The 20,556-nt window shown below is 42.1% G+C and overlaps 1 protein-coding gene across 2 annotated transcripts in view; it reads right to left on the reverse strand.

Moving 5' to 3' along the window:
- Window positions 1-20,556, reverse strand: part of slc41a2b (solute carrier family 41 member 2b) — a 158,798-nt gene that overhangs the window by 55,263 nt on the left and 82,979 nt on the right. For both annotated transcript variants that reach the window (XM_078165362.1, XM_033609814.2), the window contains exons 7-8: window positions 13,703-13,850; window positions 13,077-13,156 (exon numbers count right to left, since the gene is read on the reverse strand). In XM_078165362.1, the coding sequence (XP_078021488.1) occupies window positions 13,077-13,156; window positions 13,703-13,850 (228 nt within the window). The remainder of the gene's footprint in view (window positions 1-13,076; window positions 13,157-13,702; window positions 13,851-20,556) is intronic.

The following is a 20,556-nucleotide window of genomic DNA, read 5'->3' on the forward strand; positions in this document are numbered from 1 at the left end:
GTTCCTTTTTCTTCTTGTGGGTAGAGTATGAGATGATATGGCCCCTGATGACTGCTTTTGCTGTTTCCCAAAGAAAGGATGGAGATATTTCTGGGGAGTCGTTCAGCTCTATGAAGGATGTCCACTCTCTCTTGAGGAGGTTATTAAAATCTGTGTCTGCTAGGAGTGAAGTGTTGAACCGCCATCTACTTGAAGGAGTTTGTGTAGGTTCTTGTACTATATCAAAGCTGATTGGGCCATGGTCTGAGATGATTATTGGATGAATTTCTGAGTTGTTAATTTGAGGTATAATAGAATTGCTTACTAGAAAGTAGTCAATGCGGGAGTAACTTTTGTGAGGGGGTGAGTAGTAAGAGTATTCTTTATGAAGTGGGTTTTTGGTTCGCCAACAATCGCTAAGTCCAAGGTCTTCCATGTATTTTTTGATAATATCAGATGAGTGCCATGATCTGTGAGTGGTTCCAGGATTTGATCTGTCAAGATTTGGATTGAGGATTGTATTAAAATCCCCCCCCTACTATAATTGCTGAATCAGAAAGATTATTGAGATGAGAGAATACTGTATGAAAAAAATGTGGGTTGTCTTCATTGGGTCCGTAAATATTTGCAATTGTTATTTTAACATTTCTGATGTGTCCTTTAATGGTAACAAAATGGCCATCTGGATCTGTGATTGTAGTTTCATTGTGATATGGGATATTTTTATTTATCAAGATAGCAGTTCCTGGCTTTTTGGAGTTGTAAGAAGCAGAGAAGATTTTATCTATCCATTTGGTCTTAAGTTTTATATGTTCTGATGCTGTGAGATGTGTTTCCTGTAGTAGGCAGAAACTGGGTTTTATTTTAGCCAGGTGGTTAAGAACTTTAGTAAGTTTTGCCGGTGACCCAATGCCCCGGATGTTCCAGCTGATGAACTTTAAGGATGACACTGAGAATGATATGGTTTGTTAATAATTACATCTCTGCCAGTCCCCTCCTTTGCTTCCTGTGACATGTATCATATGTAAGCATATTATAGACATACATGCACCCAAAAATGTATACGAGAAGGGAAAACAGTTAACAAAAGCACAAAACAAGACATAGTTACACTAAAACACAAAAGAACAACAACAACAATTAGCACAATGAGTGAGTATGAGTGTGTGTCAAAGTTGGAGAGAGGGAGAGAGAAAAATTAATCAAGGGTGAGCAAGAGAGACAGACGAAGTTTGTTTTGTTATTTAAGGGGGGGGGGGAGGGGGGTGTAATGAGGAGTGAGATTTTTATGTATGCATCTTCATTGGAAAGAGTTTGAGCATTTAAGCTTATGTCCACATTATATGAGCCAGGGTGTGATGGAGGAGTTCCGGAATAATTGTCCTTCTATGTACAGTTTGTCCACTACCAGGGTGGCCCATTCACCCTTCTGCCTGCGCTGCTTGAGGATGGGGTATAGTGTTTTACGTCTTTCAGTTATTTCCTTTGGGAACTGATCGTTCATCCCGAACATGGTTCCTTTCAGCTCCCTCCCTTTGCTTTTCACCAGTTCTTTTTGTTGGAAGTATTCAAACTTTGCAATGATGGGATGGGGGCGTGATCCGGTGCAGGCTCCAAGGCGATGTATACAGTGAAATGTGATTTTGTTGACAGTGTCTGACGGGAGTTTGAGAGCAGACTGCATGAAGTTGCTAACGAGTGAGTCGGGGTTATCTGTCGTGCTTTCAGGGATTCCTGAGAAAATGAGGTTATCTCGCATGCTTCGTGTTTGAATGTCCAGGACGGTTTCTTTCAGGGTCTTATTTTCTTTCTGGATTGTGGATATCTGGGAGGTGAGTAGCTCGACAGTGGTGTGTAATTGTGCATTGTCTGTTTGGAGATCGGTTATTTGGCTGTGTGTGAATTCAAGGCTGGATCTGAGGTCTTTTATTTCCTGATGAAGCATGCTGAGAACATCCAGTTTTTTGTTTATGGATTCGAGTACACTGACCTGTATATCCGTGGTTTGAAGATCGTCGTGTCGGTGGCTGAATCTTTCTTTTTCCGTTTGTTTGGGTTGGGAGTGTGGTGAACCGGGCTGCTGTTTTCCATTGCAAGGCGGTAGTAGTAGTTGTCAATGTAATCCTCGAGGTCCTCCGCTCTGATCGGCGTGCGGTATCTTCCTGTATGTTCCGGGTATGTTACTCCTTGATGATCGTGAACTTTTTGAAATGTTCTATGTTATTTTTGGTTGAAAAGGCAGGAGAGAAGTTGTAGTCTGATCTAGCAGCCGGGCGCTGCCGTGTTTCATCCAAATCTCGTCTCTGCGGTCTCGCGATCTCGCGATCTCAGCGCATCTCACAGCCTTCCTCAGCGCCTCCCCTCCATTTTCCTTTACATTTCAACAATGATGTAGTTAACGTGTTTAGGTTTAGGCACAAAAACCTCACTTGGTTATGGTTAGAAAAGGATCATATTTTGGCTTGAAATACCCGGTTTGGGGGATACAACTCTTGCTGGAAATACAGTGAGGGGTCACTAAAACACATCTGGTTTTGTTGTTTGTTGGTCTTGAACATTGGTCTGCAGCTTGGCAGGCATTTTGCCCATGTGACACGCCATCCACCATCCCATCCACCTCCCGGCGACAAAGTCAGTTTTTCATGTCACGTCACTTTAGAAACCTTGATGATACATATAAACTTGCCAATGCAATGAATTCTTGGTTTGCAGAAACTTTTCTTTTACCATAGCCCCTTTTCCACCATCATTTCCACTTTTATTTCCAGGAATTTTTTTACCTGGGTAAAAGAATTCCTGGTAATCTGTGTGGTTTGCATTTCCACCACACCTCAAAGTTCCGGAAAATGTATTCAAATCAGGCTGATGACGTAGATTATACGGCGTGTGCCCTATATTTAGCTCCGCCAGCTTATTGGTTGGTAACATGGTAACGTTAGTGCTGGTAGAGTGAGGAGGGGGTGTTTGTCTCAGCCAGCAGCTAAGTTTAAAAGTATTTTAATCTAAGTGTTAGACTGAGTTAGTCTTCATACAGACAGCTGTCATTTTAGCTTATTAGTAACAATTCATTATCAGCCGAACTAGCGTGCTGTCTAAACTAGGATGTAAGACATAACGTTAGTGAGGTGGATGAGTGACTGTTGACGGAGCATGGTTACACTGGTTGCCGTGTTGTGTAGGTGTGTGTGTGTGGATGTGTGTGTGTATGTGGAGGAGTTCAGCGCCGGCACAAAAGAACCAATACCATTAGCACTTCAGCACACAGCCCCACCCCTCAAGAATTCTGGAGAATCTGAAAAGTCCTACCCCCTATACTAAGTACTTTTGCCAAGGAAAGTTTGGGGTTAAGGGAAAGTTTTTTTCCGCGGGTAATTTCGGTGGAAACGCGCCGAGGCTTTTCAAAATCCCCGGTAAATGATAAAAATTTCTGCAGTGGAAAAGGGGCTCATGCGAACATTTTCTTCTGCAAACTGAGCTATTGACTCCTTATTTTATCTTATACACCCGTTTATATCAACAAGGGGAGACAAAACATCGATCTAAATATTTTCATGGACAATACACACTGATCAGCATTGCCTTGCAAAATTTAAATTAGCCATTAAAACAACACCAGTTCAACAGAATCATTAACTAATCCTCTGAAATGATCATACATTTGAATCAACACCTCTATACATCAGTTTCAAAAAAAGGTGAAGACTTACCTTTGTATAGGTTTACTGCAAGACTGCATTTGTTTTAGCTAGGTGGACCTAATAAACTGCCAGCTGAGTGTAAATTATCATGGTGTAAACAGCTCAGTGGCCTAGTGGTAGAGTGTCCGCCCTGAGACTGGGAGGTCGTGGGTTCGATCCCCAGCCGGGTCATACCAAAGACTATAAAAATGGGACCCATTGCCTCCATGCTTGGCACTCAGCATCAGGGGTTGAAATTGGGGGGGGTTAGATCACCACATGATTCCTGAGCGCGGCTCCACTGCTGCTCACCGCTCCCTCAGGGGATGGGTCAAATGTGGAGAAAAAATTTCACACACTCAGTGGAACTTTAATCTTTAACAAGTTTCAGTGTATTTGTAGCCTTGTAACTGTTTTTGCTGATTCCATGCATATGTACAGAACACTAATTTATGATGTGCTTTTCCACAGCAGACATTTGGACTTGTCATAATAGGAAAGCACTGATGCTGTTTTATTCAAGTGTCCCAGTAAGCCATGACTGTCAGCCAACATGAACAGTACCAGTACAGATGTGTTGATTGAACCAGCATTTATCATTATTACATGTCCTGGTAAATTAAAAAAGTAGCTTATATCAGCAGCCTGTGCTGATGGCGTCATGGTGCTAAATCCAGCTTTATAACATCAGCAATTTGACTCAGCAATATGACAACATGATTAACATAATATTATGTTTGTTTATGGACTTAAGAAGACTCATGAAGTTTAACTGAGGAATGATCTACACAATGCCTCCTTATTTCACTACAAAAAAATAACAAAGGTGTCAGCCGGCTGGATGGGGATTGGCAGGGGCTGAAAGTTTCTGCTAAATGACCATTGCTTAAAACTAGCTAGGCTGCTCACTGCTGGCAATCCTGAATACCAGGACACTGAACGTGACGCAGCAACATGGAATTCAGTCATCATTTAATGCTTTTCCTAATGTGATAAGTCAAAATGTGTGCTGTGAAGAAGCATATTAAGTTTATTATAAATATTATTAGTTTTTATCATTTCATCCATCTGGCCCTGACCACATGACTATTTCTTCAATGGCACACATACAGTTGCAATCAAATTTATTCAACCCCCATTGCATATTAGGCTTATTGGCAAAATATACAATTTCTCAGCTGTTTGCAATAAACAAATTACACAAGAACTGTTTAAGTAGTTCAATGAAACTAATATTACAAAGGTTTTGATCCAAATTCAACACAAAATGCTACTTTTAATGACTACTACAGTCTCAAAATTATTCAACCCCTTCATGACAAGCACCTTCAGTACTTAGTAGAGCACCCTTTTGCTGTTATGACCTGCTGCAAACGTGATGCATAGCCAGACACCAGCTTCAGACAGCATTCCTGAGGAATCTTAGCCCATTCCTCATGGGCAATGGTCTCCAGTTCAGTAATATTCTTGGGTGTGCGTTTTGCAACCGCCTTCTTCAAATCCCACCAGAGATTTTCTATGGGGTTCAAGTCAGGCGACTGTGACGGCCACTCTAGAATCTTCCATTTCTTCTTCTGAAACCAAGCCTTGGTGGACTTTGAGGTATGCTTGGGATCATTATCCTGTTGGAAGGTCCAATGACGACCAAGCTTCAGCTTCCTCACAGATGGCACGACGTTTTTACCTAAGATTTCCTGATACTTGACTGAATCCATCGTGCCCTCCACACGCTGCAGATTTCCAGTGCCACAGGCAGCAAAGCAGCCCCAGAGTATCACTGAGCCACCGCCATGCTTCACTGTAGGCAGGGTGTTCTTTTCAGCATATGCTTCAATCTTCTTCCTCCAGACATACCGCTGTTCCATAGGCCCGAAAAGTTCCAGTTTTGTTTCATCACTCCACAGAACAGAATTCCAAAACTTCTGTGGCTTATTTATATGGTTTTGAGCATAAAGGAGCCGACTTTTCTTGTGCTTTTGGGTCAGTAGTGGTGTACGTCTTGGAGTCCGGGCATGGAGCCCTTCGGTGTTTAGTATGCGCCTTATTGTACAAACTGAAACCTCAGTGCCTGCTGCCACCAAGTCTTGCTGCAGGTGTTTTGCAGTCACTCGAGGGTTTTTGACCACTTGCCTCCTCAGGAATCTGGTGGCAGCCGCTGATAGTTTACTCTTTCTGCCACGTCCAGGTAGTGTAGCCACTGTTCCTTTAACTTTAAACTTGCGAACTATGCTTCCAACTGTATCTCTAGGAACATTCAGAGCTTTTGCTATCGTTTTGTATCCTTTTCCTTGTTTGTGCAAGGCAATGATTTCTTCTCTGAACTTTTTGTTCAATTCTTTTGACTTAGCCATATTTCTAACATGCAATCAAACGTCACTCTCAACAAAACCCTAGCCAGTCCAAGTATTTATGTTTTCTGTCTCAAGCACACCTGAATTAATGAAGCCCTTGATTAGTTGCACCAGGTGTGCTTGAAACAGGGGGTTGGATAATTTTGAGACCGCAGTAGTGATTAAAAGTAGCATTTTGTGTTGAATTTGGATAAAAACCATGGTAATATTGGATTTATTAAACTATTTCAACTGTTCTTGTCTACTTTGTTTATTGCAAACAGCTGAAAAATTGTACATTTTGCCAATAAGCCTAATATGCAATGGGGGTTGAATAATTTTGATTGCAACTGTATAAGTGGCCTCTATTCTATGTGCGTGATGACAAGCTAATCTGCACCCAAAAATAGTGGACTTTCAAAATTTGGGATTTTGAATATAATTTATGCCTTTATTTTGTCAAAACATGGCCATATTTAAAGGTAATGTGTACTTTGATTTTGCAGGGATTTTGACTTTATGGCTTTTTGTCCTTGAGGGCATTGGGGATGGGTGGGGGGTTAAACCAGTGGAGGGTGTTAACCTCAGCAGGGGGCAGAAGTGGAGTGAAGGAGGTTTTGGAGCAATCTGGCTTATTAAGGTCACTGGGTCTGACAGCAGGAATGAGGGTGAGGAGGATGGGGAGGTCTGGGCTGCGGCGAGGCTACATGGGGAATTGCAGGGGGTCTGTGCAACTCTTAGCTGGGCCACTCTGCCCAGAGGGGGCAGATGCAGGAACTGTCTGCTTGCTCATCTCACGTCTGCTCCTCTCCTGCAGGTTTAATTTCATTTTGTTTATTTTAATGGCTCAAACACCAGGATGTGACGTGATAACACAAACGCTGATAAAATATAATGAAAAAAAAAAAAATAGAAGAGGGGGAAAAATGACTTATTGGTGGAATTGAGATGTAAAGCAGGCAGACACCTTAGCTTTAAACAAACAACAGAATGACAGAAAAAAAAGGCAAATATGCCAAGATGACAAGCAAAGATTAAAGACTGCTATATCTGTGTGCTGTCTGGTGGGAAACTACAGAACAAGATGCACAACATAATAGGCTCATTCGAGATGAGCCAGGCCTGTGCAGACTGGATCACCGGCGATCAGCGCACAATGCATGCCGGTTAGTTTTGTGTCCGACTTCATCCCGACTTGCTCTGACCTTTTACAAAAGTGGACGGCGAGAGCAAGGCAGCCTCAGGTGAAGTTTAGTTGTCAGAGACTGAATACATTCATCATAAACTATACAGAGTCTACTGTATATTAACATTGGACTGTTTTAGTTATTTAAGTATTTAACATCACAAAGACTTGTGGTCAGTGGGATGTGAGGATTCTTAAAATAACATCTGTACAAGTGTGAAGCCCTGCCTATATCTGACTGATCTGTGATGAAAGTTGTTGTCTTGTATAAAATATGAACCTTATAGTCAAACACAATTTATTTAGCCTCTGTAGTTGGACGACAGGTCTGCTCTGCAGCAGCAAACTGATATGATGCTGACTTACATGAAAATTAATGTAAAATGGAGGTTGAACCATGAACATAAATTACAGATCGCCTATAAAGCATCTTAATAAATCAATCTATTGTAACTAAAACAACTGGAGACTGAAAACAAACTGATATATGGATCTGATAACATTTTAATAAATCGACATCATATGGGACAGGATGTAGCCTGAGTGTTTCTGTGACTTCCTGTACAGGCTGAAGGCTGCTGGAAACTGTCGGGAAACTGTGCGACTTGACCTGTGAAACTGTGCAACTTTCTGTCACTGCCCCCTGCTGCAGCAGCCTGATCTCGTCCACTTTCCAGCCGCAAAAAACATATTTTGGGAGGTCACAGTGACCTTGACCTTTGAGCTTCCACCATCAAATTCTAATTAGTTCATGCCTGACTTCAAGTGGACGTTTGTGCCAAACTCAAAGAAAATTCCCTCAAGGCCTTCTTGAGATATCACGTTCACGAAATGACATGGACATAAGGTCATAGTGGCCTTTGACCACCAAATTCTCTTCAGTGGATATCTGTGCCACATTTGAAAATACTCCCTCAAGGTGTTCTTGAGATATAATTTTCACAAGAATATGACGGACGTCACGCTAACCTTAACCTCTGACCACCAAAATCTAATTAGTTCATTCCTTGAGTACAGGTGGAGGTCTGTGCTAAGATTGAAAAATTCCATCAAGGTGTTCAAGATAACACATTCAAGAGAATGAGACAGATGAAGTCACAATTACTCTGGTCTTTGACCTATGACTACCAAAATCTAGTCAGTTTATCGTTAAGGCCAAGTGGACATTTGTGCCAAATTTGAGGAAATTTCCTCAAGGCCTCCTTGAGATATTGTGTCCATACATATGTCCGATGGAGGGATGTATGTATGGATGGACATCCCTAAAATATAATATGTCTGGCCATGGCTATTACCGGTGCGGAGGCATAGCAAAGGTGAAAACACTAGGTCCATTTCTGGTATAATATACTGGAGCTTAAGAAGAACATACAACACCAAATTAACTGGCAAACGTGTCCTCAATACCTGGATTAACATAGCAGAACACCTTTTGAGGATTTAAATATTAATATAATTTAAGCAGCCACAGATAGCTTCTATTGTGGGAGAAATTGCATAAAATAATGTATTCAAATGAAATAATGGAGGTCATTGTGGTAAAAAGGAGGCTTTCACCCTCTATCTTTTCATTTAACATGTCTTTTCTTATCACGCTCTACACATCTCCTTCCCCACTCTTTTCTAATGAAACATCCTCACACCATCTTTTCACACTTTCTGTACCGTCTGGCTTTTCTTTCATTTTTGTTTTTTATTAAAACAGGGTCCTCAGTTCATTTGAATCAACCAAAAGATATGCGTAGCCTGCTGCTTCACTGTTTCCTTACCAATGACTAAACTGTTGTAAGAGTTGTAACAGTTAAAACACCTGCTCAGACCTGGATTTTTCTCCAGGCACATCCTCACCCTCACAGAGAGACACAGGCTTGATTCCCCAGCTGTTTGGTGCCCCGGATACATCTTGGCGGAAAACCAATTAGAGTGTGAATCGTGCTCCATCTCGTTAAATGTCTCTCATTAATGCCATTTAATTAAAAGCTTATCTCCTGTTGTGGAGGTGCCAGGGCCCTGGCAACCGTGGCAGAGCCAGTTAGCAGTAGGAGATAGAAGCAAGAGGAAATGAAAGAGGGACAGTTTTATGAAGTCGAGATAGACGGACTATGGCGGACTGCCTGAACTAGTCTCATTAGGTAACTTATTTATACTGATGAGCATTTGGAATCTTTATATAGTAACCTTCATTTATCCAGGGACTGTTGACTGAGCCCAGGTGCTTCTTCTATTTTCACATTCACATACATTTCTCACCTGGGAGCTGAGCAGCAAAAGACAAATTGACTCTATGGTGTGTCATCCATCTTGTGTATAAACACTTTGTCTATAACTGAGCCCAGGGGGTCAAAGACTGCATTAATTACCAGACTGAGAGGCATAAATGAGGCAAACAAGGGACAGAGTTTCTCTGTATCCAAACTTCGGAGTTAAACTGTTGTCATCTGCTGTGTGAAATAAACCTGGGGTGCACTGCTGCTGCCTGTTAGGTCAGAATGTCATGAAGAAACCATTCCACTGTATTTCACATTTTACTTCCCACGCTAAATGTTTCTAGAAATCAACATTTCTGACCTAAGTTCCCAATGTTCCTCAGCACAGAGAAATAAAGAGTCTTTTATTTTATTTCTGCTATTTCTTTCATTTTTCTTTCTAGGAAAACACATCTTTATACCCATAAGTCTCAGCAGCCATGGAAATGCAGCATTCTAAATCCATTATAGAAAGTGCAATCTCTCTACTAACAACACATACCATCAGACCAGAGACCAGCCACCTGAACAGCTGATACACAAAAACAGGTTTGTACAACCAAAGAATTTCTGCACAAACCACCACAGACTGTCTCAGAGAAGCACATCTGCATGCTGATTGTCCACACCAGGGTTTTCTCTGACAGCAGTTTGTCAACGCAACTGACCCGTGCGGTTGTGAGGCTGGTTGAATGTACTGCAAAACTCAGGGAAACAACATTGGAGACGTCTTATGGTAGTGAAATAAACATTCAGGTCACAAGCAACAGGTGGGAATTCCTGCAGTCAGCATGCCAATGGCACACTCCCTGTGGCATCATGTTGTGTGATCAAACTGCACATTTTAGAGTGGCCTTTTATTGTGACCATCCCAAGGTACACCTGTGTTGTAATAATGCTGTTTAATCAGCATCTTGATACGCCACACCTGTCAAATAGATGGATTATTTTGAAAAAGAAGTGCTCACTGACACAAATTCTAACAATTTTGTGACCAAACAGAGAAATATATCGAGTGCATAAAAAAAGTCTTCTCTTAAAGTCTTTACCTTAAACCTGTGAAAAATGGTAGCAAAAAAAAGTGTTGCATATAAATACATACATTTTTGTCCAGTGTAATTTACATTAGAGGTGGATCATCAAGGATGAATACTTACATTTAAAGTACAAGCATCTCTGAGTTCATGAGATTTTGTGAATTAATGATTAATGAATAGCCTACAGCATACTGACATGTTTCTCTTCCATTGCTGTTGATCAGCTTGTGTACATGCAAGATGTGACCATTGGTCTTTGTAGTAGGCTATTTGTTCCGCACCTCCTCTACTGTGATTGTACGGCTGGATAAAAAGTGACAAACGCAGTGTCTTACCCAAAATTGAACATTTCTGAACTCTGGATGACCAGAATAAAATGACAAACATGCAGCACTCAGCGCAGAATAGACATTCAGTGCCTCGTCAATCTACATTGGTAGCATAGTGTAAATACGTGGTGCTCCCATTGCAAAGAATTAACAAAATACAGTAGCATCAGGACAAAAACACTTTCTTTTCAGTGAGCTGAGGTAGAGCTTTCGCTGCTGCTACATCTAGCAAGCGTTTTTCTTCCTCCTTTACCATTTAAATGCAGATTAAAACACTTATAGGTGTATATGCTGCCCAATTAGGTCTGGAAGAATTGCATCCCCAGTACGTATGGTACATACAATACTGGAGAAAAAATCACGCTCTCAGAATTTTGTATCAAAAATTATCATGAATTCTCATATTAATTCTCATGACATCCCTTGTGGTGTATGTGAGACACTGAACCATCACAATCCTACTACACTGACTGCTGTGAACTGTGTCATGCAATTTAACAGAAGAGAAATACAGGAGGTGGGACTAGAGTGACCTAACTGCACAAGCTTTGAGCTTTCATTACATATGTACAGTACAGGCCAAAAGTTTGGACACACCTTCTCATTTAATGCGTTTTCTTTATTTTCATGACTATTTACATTGTAGATTCTCACTGAAGGCATCAAAACTATGAATGAACACGTGGAGTTATGTACTTAACAAAAAAAGGTGAAATAACTGAAAACATGTTTTTTATTCTAGTTTCTTCAAAATAGCCACCCTTTGCTCTGATTACTGCTTTGCACACTCTTGGCATTCTCTCGATGAGCTTCAAGAGGTAGTCACCTGAAATGGTTTTCCAACAGTCTTGAAGGAGTTCCCAGAGGTGTTTAGCACTTGTTGGCCCCTTTGCCTTCACTCTGCGGTCCAGCTCACCCCAAACCATCTCGATTGGGTTCAGGTCCGGTGACTGTGGAGGCCAGGTCATCTGCCGCAGCACTCCATCACTCTCCTTCTTGGTCAAATAGCCCTTACACAGCCTGGAGGTGTGTTTGGGGTCATTGTCCTGTTGAAAAATAAATGATCGTCCAACTAAACGCAAACCGGATGGGATGGCATGTCGCTGCAGGATGCTGTGGTAGCCATGCTGGTTCAGTGTGCCTTCAATTTTGAATAAATCCCCAACAGCGTCACCAACAAAACACCCCCACACCATCACACCTCCTCCTCCATGCTTCACAGTGGGAACCAGGCATGTGGAATCCATCCGTTCACCTTTTCTGCGTCTCACAAAGACACGGCGGTTGGAACCAAAGATCTCAAATTTGTACTCATCAGACCAAAGCACAGATTTCCACTGGTCTAATGTTGCGCAGTCTCCTCTTAACAGTTGTTCTAGAGATGGGTCTGCTGCTAGAACTCTGTGTGGCATTCATCTGGTCTCTGATCTGAGCTGCTGTTAACTTGCGATTTCTGAGGCTGGTGACTCGGATGAACTTATCCTCAGAAGCAGAGGTGACTCTTGGTCTTCCTTTCCTGGGTCGGTCCTCATGTGTTGTGCCAGTTTCGTTGTAGCGCTTGATGGTTTTTGCGACTCCACTTGGGGACACATTTAAAGTTTTTGCAATTTTCCGGACTGACTGACCTTCATTTCTTAAAGTAATGATGGCCACTCATTTTTCTTTAGTTAGCTGATTGGTTCTTGCCATAATATGAATTTTAACAGTTGTCCAATAGGGCTGTCGGCTGTGTATTAACCTGACTTCTGCACAACACAACTGATGGTCCCAACCCCATTGATAAAGCAAGAAATTCCACTAATTAACTCTGATAAGGCACACCTGTGAAGTGGAAACCATTTCAGGTGACTACCTCTTGAAGCTCATCGAGAGAATGCCAAGAGTGTGCAAAGCAGTAATCAGAGCAAAGGGTGGCTATTTTGAAGAAACTAGAATATAAAACATGTTTTCAGTTATTTCACCTTTTTTTGTTAAGTAAATAACTCCACATGTGTTCATTCATAGTTTTGATGCCTTCAGTGAGAATCTACAATGTAAATAGTCATGAAAATAAAGAAAACGCATTGAATGAGAAGGTGTGTCCAAACTTTTGGCCTGTACTGTATATACAGCAAATCTCTTTTCCATATCCCCCAGGATTTAGGAAGCTATTATATTAAAACATTTGGTTGAGTCTTTAACCAGATTCTCCTTTTCTGTTGGGGCCCCAGGGTCAAGCAATTGCAAATCAAACAGTGGCACCTTGAAGCCATTCATAGTAAAAGAGGAAGCAGTGCCAAAGCTGTGACTCACCGTTGATAACCGGGGTGTACACTACGATGCCGGCAAGATTTGGGTCAGACACTGTTTTGTCAAGGATCAGCCCTCCGATGCTGCGGAACACAACATAATTAGATCATTAACTGGTGTTATTGTGTGTGTGTGTGTGTGTGTGTGTGTTTGTGTAAGGTGGAGAGAGAGAGAGAGAGACAAAAGGGCATTCTTCATCTAAATGATGTCCGCAGTGAATGTGTGCTTATCTAGAAATGGCACTAAAACTGCTTCATCAGCTGCACTGAGTGGTGAAGACTTACAGACTGAAAGACTGTGCAAGAGTTTCAATAGTTTGCAGCTTTTGTTGTCTATTGTCTGACTCTATAAAAGCCTGAAAAATGTGGTATTACCTGCCCTTACAGTGAGAGGCGAGCAAAACAACTGCTCTCCCTCCTACTGGCCATAAGGCTGCCAGGCTCAAGGGGACCCAAGGGTGTATGTGCTTATAGGTGCTGCAATTTGCTTAGAGGATGAGTCATCAAGCAAACCAGATGCTGGGAGTTGCAGACACAGAATAGCTGTTCTTTCCCCTTTGAAGACTAAACACACACACTCAGAGTTCCATACACAAACACACACACGCACACACACACACACACACACACCTGCTGATGACCATGGCAGTGATGACTGGCTCCCATCCAGAGTAGAGCAGAGTACGGCTGGCCGGGTGCTTGGAGGAGATGATGATCCACAGGGGAGTTAGACACATGAAGAAGGTGCAAACCAGTGATGACACATACGGGTAGGTATCTGGGGAAGAAGAGACACATTCATTTTTCTTGATTCATTTTCCCTCTTTGGGCAGCAGCATGGAGACGATCCCAGAATGCACTAGGGAAATGGCAGGGAAAACACCTGGGAACTGTTCACACCTGTTGGTAATCCAGCCATGACTGTGGACACATTTGGACACACACATACACACTGAATAAAATGTGACTTTTCTGAGACAGTGAAAAAGTTCATGAAACATGACATCATCAATAGCAAGGGAGTGAACTCCTCAGTTAAAGTTGCTCTCTGCAGCATAGTAAATAGATCAAAGAGAAAATTCTTAGCTAGGAATGCCATTTAGAGGGACTCCTAGGCATAAACAAACAGCAACCTCCGGGGCTGAAAAGTGAAGCCAACATGAAATGCCCAAAACTGCAGTTGTTTGAATGTCCACTTGAGGCTGACCCTAGAGGCCTCTCAATCCCCATAGACCTCCATGTTAAAATGCCCAACTTTACAGCAGAAATAAACATGTTTACATCCTGGTCCAAAATCAGTCTTGGCCTCTGTAGCTAATTTTGACATTCATGACAACTGTACGGGCGCTGAATTTTTATATAACTCACCGGTTTGCATTTTATTAAGGCTTAAAGTTATGCATAATTAAGGGAGGGGCTGCTTTGAGTGACAGACTGTCTGCTGTGTATTTGGCTTCTCAGTTAGATCCACCCCTTACTCCTCCACAGCGCCAGCCTCTTGCCCAAATACAGTAACTTCTAGCTCCAAAACATCAAGATGTCAATGGTTGGAGTGCCTAATTGGGTGACGTCATGATAGCTACGTCCGTATTTTTTCTAGTCTATGGTTATAAAGTACTTTGTGAATATGACTCCATATCTCCTGTCTGCAGCTGGAAGCATGCTTCTCCTGGCCACATGTAGGCGAACGTGCACGGGGGTCGCTCAACAGGAGTGGAATCAACCATTCAACTTGCCTCACACAAAAGCCTGCACAAAGCTTTGTTAAAATTTTGGTTACCCATAACACCCTTTGTCTGCATAGTTTTGTCGAGAAATTTTTGTGTATCTTTTAGGGCTGTAACAAAACATCGATCTGGACCAGTACATTGATTCAATTATCAACAATCTAATATCAGGGAAGCAAAGTTGAAACATCAACATATATCAGCATGTACGTATATACTGAGCAATTTTGGGCAGTCCCAGACAAAAGATGACCAATGTGAAAGAAAACTTGCTGGAATCTTGGTCGCTCTAAAACGGTGGTCCTATGTCGCACAGTGAGAGGTTCAAGGATGGCTGTTGTCACAGTCCTGTGATCGAAGACAGCCTGGGATAAAATTCTGACATTGACAGAAATTTGGGATGACCATCTCACTGTGTGACTGGTGCTATGTCTACTACCCATCCAATAGAAATGCAGCATGAAATGACTCACTGGCACTAAACTCAAACAAACACACAGGCAGTAACTCGCCATGGAGGCAAAACGCGCTAAAAGAAATGTGCGAGATTCCAGCAAAGAGGAAAACCTTGTGGAGCTGTGGCAGCAGAAGCCCTGCCTGTATGATGTGTCCTTCAGCTCTTAGCATGATCACATAAAGCAGGACAAAGCATGGAAGGAAACAGCAGTAGAGTTGCAGCTGCCAGATAAGCAACCTAGTAGCTAGTAAATACACACACAGACACACCGCAGTATATAGTACCCACAAAACTTCAGCTTATTTATCAATGTGATGTTGTGTTATGTTGTGCTTCCCAGTTGGAAAAGTAATAACCAGTGCAGCATCCTTGCACACTCAGTATGGGAAGCTATTGCATTGTACGTCATAGCCTGCGATTCAGTAGACGCCGTCATCATATAGTCTGCATACATCAAATCTGATGTTGTACCTAAGTTTATTAGATCCATCTTGCACTAAATGTATAAGATTGCTAAAATCTCAGTCTGTGGGAGGTTTAAGATGCACATTTATTTTGAAATTCCCATGGCATGTCTGTATAAAAGGTAAATGGGCCTGCACTTGTATATCGATTGAATTTTTTTAATTTTATTCATAAAAGCCCAATATCACAAATCACAATTTGCCTCAGAGGGCTTTACGGCATATGACATGGCTCTGTCCTTTGGACCCTCACAGCAGATAAAGAAAAACTCCCCCCAAAAAAACCTTTAAAGCCTTTGGAAACACAGCTTGAAATAGTAAAAATGCATATATTATATCAAAGTCGAGTGTCTCATTAATCATCCACAAAAGTCTGAGTGAAAATAACCATTCATAACTATCAGAAAACCTGGTTTAAAAACAGTTCATTTTGCTGTTGTGGGCGTGGCAGATAACGCTCTGATTGACAGCTCCCTCGTTTTGATTGACATCTCCCTGGCTCAGCAATGGCTGCCACAAATTTAATCCAGCCGTACATGTTTGAGCCCTCTGATGATTCAGAGGACGAAGCAGAAGCCCTGCCAGCTGAAAATGATTCCTTTCAGGTGGTCACTGAATGGTAAGTTTCAAAATGTTTTGTGATTCATATTAATGTTACTTCGTTGAATAACTTTTACATGCAATGTTACGGCCGGGCTCCACCGGCTGCAAACGTACAGCATTGCGTCACAGTGTATTCATTTGGGCTCCACTGACTGCGTATGGAAGCAACACGTAGAGAAGCCAGCGGGGTTGTTTACCGTTTGCTGAGCCGAGAGGCTGCATGTAGGCCGCATGAAATGTTAAAGCATTTCCCACCTAAGTTATTACATATATTTGAGTTATCTACAAGTTTACTGTACTGTTTGTCATCTACTCACTTTCAAATGTCCGCCACGGACATTTACACAATGTCACGGATAAACATGGGTAAATGCGTGAAAAAAAAATCATCACATATCACCTCTGATAATGGTTTATTCATTTAAAAACACATTGTGCTCATTTAGCACACTATTTCATGTAATTTTTATCTACTGGAGGGTCATGTAGGGGAGCGTAGCGAGACAAAAATAGAAGAGCAGCGTAAAATAGAGAGTTGTCGCGCCGCTCCCATTGCCGGTGGAGCCGCTGTAATTGATTAACAGGGGGGCGAGCTGCTACGGGACTCGTGCTGCGGATGTGTCGCGGTGCCCGGTGGAGCCCGGCCGTTAGCTGAGATGAATGACAATGGGAGGCTAGCGCTTTGCCTTTCTTCATTGAGATATGTTTTCATTGAAAACATAAATCTGCTCCGTTTTTCTGTTAATAGCCTTTTTCATTCAAACACATCCAGTCTTAATAGATTAAATATGTCTTTACTCTGACACACACACACCGACCCTCAAAGCGGGAGAGACCGGTGCCAGCCGGCCGTCTCTCTGGCGTTGTGTAGAAGTATTTGCCCGCCTCGAATAATGTTCCCCTCCGGCTAAAATTGTGTTGTTTCCCGCAACATCACCTCCGCGACTGGGGATATGTTTATGCGTAGCAAAGCTAACTGCTTAGGGTTGGGGTTAGGGGTGAGGAAGGGTACACATTAAGTCCCCTCCCCGCGAGCCGACACTGGCACCGGGCCCGGGGGGGCAAGCCCGGCCGCTCACAAGCCGCCTCTTCCTGCAGCTCCATGAGCTGCAAAGGCTCGGATTGTCCGGGCTCTGGAGCCGGTCAACCTGATTCGAGTGCTGCTGGGAGCAGCCGAGCGGTTCAGCCAGTTTATGATCTGTATTTTCTAAACATCAGACTAGAAAGATGAGTTGGCTCAGACTCAAAGAGGCAGATTTAGCTGGAGCAGAAAGGTTTTGTTGCGCTGCCACTGGGGGGCGGGATGAGACAACTGACAGATGATTTATGATTGGTTTGGAATTTCTTGCGTAATAAATCTCAGAGATAACCACGGCCAAATCAAACCCAATTTCAAGAATGTACAAAAACTTAAAAGACAGATATTTCGAATTTGGATGGAAACTGATTTCTAATTGTTTTACATGTTTACATTCAAACAGTGTTAGCAGCCTAGCAGCAGGCAGATAGTGGCAAGCGGCCAAGTAAAAGACAAAAAGGATACTTACTGGTATCGTCTCATAGTGATCACAGGCCCCTACATTGAAACAAATCAAAACCGTACTGGCCAGATTTTGTGATATCAGCAAATATTACTTAAAAACTTAAAAAATACTAACATGCTAATGATAGCAGGTATAATGTTCCCATGGTCGCCATCTTAGTTTAGCATTCTAGCATGCTAAGACTTGCAAAGTAGAACTGAACACAGTGTGCAGCTGAGACCGATGGGAACATCATTAGTTGTAAAGGTATTTGGGCTTGGATTGCAGTGTTATATTGGTTTCAAGGTATACCATGATATGACAAGAGACAGTTATCACACCATGGACATTTGCTTATTTATGATATTGAAAACAGCTGCAACTGGATGGAGAATCTCACCTTTATTTGGTTTAAAGTTACAATTAAACTGATAAAATGTTTGTTCAACCAAAAAAAACCCTACTGTTTTCATTCCTTTAAGGGTCATTCTGACTGATAATAATAATTCTGTAATACCAGGAAATTGTGATGTGTTCTAAGATGATTATCGTACAGTAAATATTTCATATTGTTTAAAACTTAATTTGGGCATGATCAGTGTGGCAGTAGCTGACAGCAGGCACCAAACTTTGTGACCCTTTGTATCATTCTGTGTCCCCTCTCTAAATTTGAAGGTTTGTATATCCCAAAAATGCTCCTAATGAACGGTCCAGCTCCAAAAACAGAAATTCAGTATGAGGTGCCAGATGCTGATACTGTGGCAGGCTGCCACACATAAATGAGTGTGGGAAACCCTAATGAGCCTTTTGGTGCTTCTGTTTAAAACTATTTTGACGAAACTTTTTTTTCCAAACAGAAACCCACAAACTCACTTTCTGACAAGTAGGTATCCACGAGCTGTCTTGCATCAGGCATTTACTAAGGCTTATGAGAAAAACAAAAATGAAGTATTGACCAAATATAAACCCAAAATGAAGAAAACATTCTCCTGTATATCTAACACTACCTGTTAACCAATTTGCCATGACATACAGTACAGGCCAAAAGTTTGGACACACCTTCTCATTCAATGCGTTTTCTTTATTTTCATGACTATTTACATTGTAGATTCTCACTGAAGGCATCAAAACTATGAATGAACACATGTGGAGTTATGTACTTAACAAAAAAAGGTGAAATAACTGAAAACATGTTTTATATTCTAGTTTCTTCAAAATAGCCACCCTTTGCTCTGATTACTGCTTTGCACACTCTTGGCATTCTCTCGATGAGCTTCAAGAGGTAGTCACCTGAAATGGTTTTCCAACAGTCTTGAAGGAGTTCCCAGAGGTGTTTAGCACTTGTTGGCCCCTTTGCCTTCACTCTGCGGTCCAGCTCACCCCAAACCATCTCGATTGGGTTCAGGTCCGGTGACTGTGGAGGCCAGGTCATCTGCCGCAGCACTCCATCACTCTCCTTCTTGGTCAAATAGCCCTTACACAGCCTGGAGGTGTGTTTGGGGTCATTGTCCTGTTGAAAAATAAATGATCGTCCAACTAAACGCAAACCGGATGGGATGGCATGTCGCTGCAGGATGCTGTGGTAGCCATGCTGGCTCAGTGTGCCTTCAATTTTGAATAAATCCCCAACAGTGTCACCAGCAAAACACCCCCACACCATCACACCTCCTCCTCCATGCTTCACAGTGGGAACCAGGCATGTGGAATCCATCCGTTCACCTTTTCTGCGTCTCACAAAGACACGGCGGTTGGAACCAAAGATCTCAAATTTGGACTCATCAGACCAAAGCACAGATTTCCACTGGTCTAATGTCCATTCCTTGTGTTTCTTGGCCCAAACAAATCTCTTCTGCTTGTTGCCTCTCCTTAGCAGTGGTTTCCTAGCAGCTATTTGACCATGAAGGCCTGTTTCGCGCAGTCTCCTCTTAACAGTTGTTCTAGAGATGGGTCTGCTGCTAGAACTCTGTGTGGCATTCATCTGGTCTCTGATCTGAGCTGCTGTTAACTTGCGATTTCTGAGGCTGGTGACTCAGATGAACTTATCCTCAGAAGCAGAGGTGACTCTTGGTCTTCCTTTCCTGGGTCGGTCCTCATGTGTTGCGCCAGTTTCGTTGTAGCGCTTGATGGTTTTTGCGACTCCACTTGGGGACACATTTAAAGTTTTTGCAATTTTCCGGACTGACTGACCTTCATTTCTTAAAGTAATGATGGCCACTCGTTTTTCTTTAGTTAGCTGATTGGTTTTTGCCATAATATGAATTTTAACAGTTGTCCAATAGGGCTGTCGGCTGTGTATTAACCTGACTTCTGCACAACACAACTGATGGTCCCAACCCCATTGATAAAGCAAGAAATTCCACTAATTAACCCTGATAAGGCACACCTGTGAAGTGGAAACCATTTCAGGTGACTACCTCTTGAAGCTCATCGAGAGAATGCCAAGAGTGTGCAAAGCAGTAATCAGAGCAAAGGGTGGCTATTTTGAAGAAACTAGAATATAAAACATGTTTTCAGTTATTTCACCTTTTTTTGTTAAGTACATAACTCCACATGTGTTCATTCATAGTTTTGATGCCTTCAGTGAGAATCTACAATGTAAATAGTCATGAAAATAAAGAAAACACATTGAATGAGAAGGTGTGTCCAAACTTTTGGCCTGTACTGTATGTAACGTGAAAAAACACTATCTGTTGATCACATTGACAATTTA

Source organism: Epinephelus lanceolatus, chromosome 23, assembly GCF_041903045.1.
Source record: "Epinephelus lanceolatus isolate andai-2023 chromosome 23, ASM4190304v1, whole genome shotgun sequence".
Taxonomy (NCBI): Eukaryota; Metazoa; Chordata; class Actinopteri; order Perciformes; family Serranidae; genus Epinephelus; species Epinephelus lanceolatus.